The sequence below is a fragment of the Perkinsus marinus genome (assembly GCF_000006405.1).
Source record: "Perkinsus marinus ATCC 50983 genomic scaffold scf_1104296966738, whole genome shotgun sequence".
In the NCBI taxonomy this organism is placed as follows: Eukaryota; Perkinsozoa; order Perkinsida; family Perkinsidae; genus Perkinsus; species Perkinsus marinus.
The window spans coordinates 147,344-152,807 of NW_003203798.1; the positions used below are offsets into that span (position 1 = coordinate 147,344).

General features: G+C 37.9%; 1 protein-coding gene across 1 annotated transcript in view; it reads right to left on the reverse strand.

The window, feature by feature from the left end:
- Nucleotides 1-2,721, reverse strand: part of Pmar_PMAR008208 (hypothetical protein) — a gene marked incomplete at both ends in the record, with an annotated part of 2,898 nt that extends 177 nt beyond the window's left edge. The window contains 11 exons of the mRNA XM_002768978.1: nucleotides 1-123; nucleotides 178-309; nucleotides 1,333-1,458; nucleotides 1,515-1,617; nucleotides 1,664-1,788; nucleotides 1,834-1,898; nucleotides 1,973-2,063; nucleotides 2,144-2,261; nucleotides 2,368-2,428; nucleotides 2,489-2,560; nucleotides 2,664-2,721. Coding sequence (XP_002769024.1) covers nucleotides 1-123; nucleotides 178-309; nucleotides 1,333-1,458; nucleotides 1,515-1,617; nucleotides 1,664-1,788; nucleotides 1,834-1,898; nucleotides 1,973-2,063; nucleotides 2,144-2,261; nucleotides 2,368-2,428; nucleotides 2,489-2,560; nucleotides 2,664-2,721 — 1,074 coding nt within the window. The remainder of the gene's footprint in view (nucleotides 124-177; nucleotides 310-1,332; nucleotides 1,459-1,514; nucleotides 1,618-1,663; nucleotides 1,789-1,833; nucleotides 1,899-1,972; nucleotides 2,064-2,143; nucleotides 2,262-2,367; nucleotides 2,429-2,488; nucleotides 2,561-2,663) is intronic.
- Between the last annotated feature and the right edge of the window lie 2,743 nt (nucleotides 2,722-5,464).

Below are 5,464 nucleotides of genomic sequence, written 5' to 3' on the forward strand. Positions count from 1 at the left end.
ATGATGACGATGATAGATATTATTATTATTACCAACAGAGAAGATACTTTCCCTATCCTTAAAGGGCCATGGAACAGTAGCCTTCATATGTACCAGCATTTGTGTTGGTGTTGGATTAGCTATCTGAAGAGTGAGTATAGTCTTCACTTCTTCTTCTTCTCTCATGTTATATACTACCTTAATAGACTTGGTAAGAGCTAGGAACCTCAGCCTTGGCAACCATTGTGTATAAAAGCCTACTTCATTAAGGAGGGCTAAGAGATCGAACATAGAGGACTGTATAGTACCCTCTACACGAAGGGAATGTATCTAAAGTATTATTAAGAGAGGTATGATAACTAGCAATAGTAGTACGTTGGTAGTAGTATCATTATGTTGATAGAGAGTTCTAATACCATTGTAGGATCTCTGTAACTGCCATCCATCATCACTCTTTAACTCATCTTAAAGAAGAAGAAGATGAGCACTATGATAATAATAATCAATATAGGCTATACAACCAAGCCACCCTATTGTTGTTGTTGTTGAACTACTTCTAAGATGCTCCATACGTTGCCATCTTATTCTTGTACGATCGATTAACTCCTTATTATTGATATATCGTGTATTAAGATCATCTGGCAACTCCTTCCAATTAGCCGTTAACGATTGAATATATGCCAACTTACGGCCTGATAATCAGCAATGTATCCCGATAGTAGGCAACTACTACTACTACCAGCTGTAGCTATCCTATCAGTGTGTATATCATGTAGTAATGCATCGAATAATTTATACATATCATGGCGTCCTCCCACCTCCTGCTCTATCGATGGTGATACCTCCTCACTGCATACTGTCACAAAACTACATTCTGATGCTATGGAGGGACTACATGATGATGAGGAAGAGGAGGAGGAGGAAGACGATGATGTTAACGTTGTGGTGTCTTCCTCCTTGTCCTGCTCTTCAGTGGGAGGTGATATGCCCATAGTAGCAACCTACTACTGTGACAAACTGAGAAAGGTGGTCGCTTCCTCGTAAGTCGACAGGATAATAATAATAATAATACTGATTGGGTAATATCGAGCAGGCAAGTATTACATTGAAATGATAGTATGAGACGACCCAACTAGGAGAGTAGACAATGTATCTATCCAAGAAAATGAAAGACTAGTTGAGCACACAACAATGGTAAGATTGGATGTCGTCAAGTTGAAGTGATGTGCTGCCAGTTCAATAGTGAAACATAGTTATATGGATTCATTCAGAGGTGGTATCTGAGATATAGGCGAGAACTACTACTATCTTCATATCATACATATTAGTGATATTTGTACAGCTTAGTATTACATATTGCATCTCTTCTGGCATATCCTCTTCTATCCTCCTTCTTATATACATATAAAATGCATTATTAGGATCCCTCATCCTATCTTGATATGCTGGAGTCTTCACTATCTCTACTGCTGATCGTACCTACAACCATAATACTCTCGATGATGATGATATTCCAATGAAAGCCTCATGATCACCTTTGCCAGGATCATATAACACATATTACGGACTACTAAATCTAGTAGCCAAGATGGTATATAGGATATATGTGGATCTAGATGCTCTACTATTTGTATCAATCTACAATAAAACCTATATTAATGACATGAGCTTATACTACTATTACGTTCGACCATCCTCGCAGGGTGTTAACACTATCCCACTTGGTTCGAGTATATCACATACGACCGCACCTTTATCCGGTATAGGCATATCCCTTTCCTCAATCATGGGTTCATAGGATGGACCGGACTGAAATGGGGTTCAAGTAGTGATAGTAATAACTAGTAGTCTGACCTCAGATTTCAATAGAATCACTAACTGTCTCGGATCTTCATTCTTCCCTATACAGTCTAGAGCGTCTGATGATGATGACCAGATGATAGAGTCATACTCCTCCTCCTCCTTATAGACAATATACTACTATTATTATTACCAACCGAGAATAGACACTCTCTATTAGCTATTGGCCATGGTAGAGCTACTTTAATATGATTCAACATTTGAGTAGGCTTAGGGTTTACAACCTATACAACACATAATAATAATCTGTTATTGCCTGTTGTGTATCATCATGGATGTGATCAGTTTTAGTTTATATTATTACCTTTTTTGCCATAGTAAGACCTAGATATCGATAACTAGGTATCCAGTGTGGGTAGAATTCAACTTCATTGAGTAGAGCTAGAATATCAAAAACAGGACAATCTACCATACCCTCAATCCTAAGACAATGTATCTATTCATAATAATAATCATTATTATTATCAATCTATTGTGATGATGATAATGAGCATCATTACATGTGGAGTATTAGGATCATTCTTATACATGGTTTTAATACCATTAGCATCTCTTTGTAATGTCCATCCATCACTATTCCTTAATGCACCTATTAGACTATTATACCCTACTACTACTACTACCCTAGTCTCGACAACAACATTATCACTTCTGACATTCTCCATTCTCTTAATCCTATTCCGAGTATCATTAATGATATCATTATGCTTATCAAAAGCATCTATAAGTATATGATCCCATATATGACGGTATGATTCTAATAAGGGTAACCTCCGACCTGATGAGCAGTGTTCATCATCATATCAGCTAATTATTATCATTACCAGCTTTGCCAATCTTATCCAATTGGATATCTTTCATCATTTCTTTAAACTCTAACATGAGTTCCTCAATACTACTCTCAGGCAATGATGATGATAATGTGGCAGAGGAGGAGGAAGAGGAAGATACCATGACTCTGGAGACAAAATTCAATTGGTCTTTCCAAAAATCCGTTTACGTCGTTTCGCTACGCTGAAGAATGCATTTTGTTTTTTCCATCGACTATTGAATGATGATACTATCGGGGTGTTCAGAAAACTCATTCCGAAACTCAGAACACATTCCAGAATGCAAAACACCAAAATATATTCCTATTATGACGGATTTATGTCGTCAGCGTCGTCACCCCTCATTGGGGAACACTCCATATTGTATAACTTCAAAGGGCGGCGTCGGCGAACATTAAAGATAGGGTTGTTGGATAGTGATGATTGATAATGTGTGAAACCATTATTATCACCCAAAGCATTGTCGGCGGCAGTTAACTCGTAAGTAGCTTTACTTATCTTACCCTACAACCACCACGTAGTACTACCTTACTAGTTCCACCCAGACGGTAAGACATATGTATAGTGATAAGTGTTACCATTCTAATGAAGACTACCATCTATCCTACAACAACGAGTCTACTAAGAGTCTTATAAGGGTTCTAGATGAGAGCTCCCCTATCATCATGTATATTCTGGTCGTTATCATTGTATTCAGAAGAAGAGGGTATGGTAGGCAGTGCCTACTAGGCACTATCCAGAGAGTATTGTATATCCCTATTGATAGATACCACTCAGATAGTTTAAAGCCTCTAAAGCCACCATATCATTCCAGGCTGCTGCTGACCATGAGCAGCCATAGTATTTTGGGAAGGTGCTCCTAAACTAGATACCAATCCTTTCCGGACTCCTACACTCCTAGAGTATACCAACGATTATATACGATGAATGGTAGAATAATTGAATACCATCCTATGTGGAAGAAGAGGAGAAGGAGAGCAATAGTAATGAGTATAGTCGGGTACCTGGGGGGGGGAGCAGCTGTAGTATAGAGAGAGGGAAAAGAGGTGTTAAAACAAGAGATGATACTCGATTACTATTATTATCATCATGATCAGCACGCAACATGATGATTATTATTATTATGAGGACGTCAACAATTATCATCATCATCATGATGCATCGTGTGATGAGCTTCAGACAACATATTCCTTAGATCATTGTTTTGGCGTTGGAGGTCTTTCACCATATTGCCTATAACGATCCTTCGTGTATCTGTATTCGTGAACCCCAACACTGTATTATCATCATCATTGTGGTGGTGGTGGTAAATAGCTCGTTGAGTATGCCTAATATCAACATATCTGAGTTAGCAGTAGTAGTAGTAGTAGCACTGAAGGTCCTGACTATACTCCTACTTCTTCTCGAGCTTCATTAACCCACTCTCTACCATATTTAAATGATGATGTAGTGTAGGAAAGGAGGTATCATGAATAGATACACTTCCAAGACCCCTCCTATGAGCCCAACTGTTAGTATTAGGCAGTAGTGGTTGAGTAGATATGGTAGAGGAATGGTAGGCCGCCACCACCACCGCCTCTTCTTCTTCCTTCCTCCCATCTTGATGTAATACCATTAACTCATCAATTTGTTGCAGTTCTCGTTGGAGATCTGTTGACCATGATTATCTTAATCATCATCATCACTCAATATTATGAGCATCATCATGATCATCTTACCAAATAACTCAGTCTCTGCTGTATTAGTGATAGTGCCCTTTGTCGTCGTCGTCGTCGTACTGCTTCTAGTGAGTGCATCATCAAAGCTGCTACATATAAGTGGAATACCTTCTAGTGAGGAGGAGGAGGAGGAGCAGCAGGATAATATAAGGTGGACATACCACGCCTTCCCCTCATCTCCCTATATTTAGACAATACTTCATTGAGTTCATCCAATTTATCGTCTCTTCTGACGTCATGATCTCTATATTTACTCTTTGACATTATCTCCTATAAATAACTAACTATCACCTCTCATCGAACTGTGGGGTCTACATTCCTAAAATAACATCAACAAGAACAAGAACAACTCCTATTGCCACACACTGACCACAAGAACAACAAGAAGGCTTTAAGGAGATTCATGATGATAAGTATCACATCGTATAGAGCAGTATTATAGTTAGGAAGATTATGCTTATTGGACTATACTGGATAACACTTCCTATATGTAACTCCTTGAATAGTAAGAGGAGGATAGAGTGAATATCCAGTATAACAGCTTGTACAATGATACCTGAATAATAATACGGTTATTAAATACTATCTACTTACTACTACTACTCACCGATCCATGCATGTTCGACACCCTATAGGGCATTCTATTATCATACGATCCTCAACGTACCTATATTGAGTATATTATGTAAAGTATCATGATGATTATACATCCTAAAGAAGTTATCATAGGTCCTTTGTGTTTTTGGTATACAATAACCACTATTAGTCCTTCCTAATGTATAGTCCATGATAATCAAATCCCGTGTATTGAAGCATGATAGACATGTTGTATCATATCTATTAAAGATGATGATGATCTTATTTATCCATAATCATGATTATAATCACTTATGAAAGCATGATCTACATCCAGTATCACAAGCTTGACAAGACTCATCTACAGTTCCATAGGTCGACTCCATCATTTGACAATCGAATCTACTAAGATATTATTAATCATGTATATGAAGTTGATGCTGGGCCCTGCATGCATATCTTCCTGAAATCATGTATATAATTATCACTACAAGTATCGCA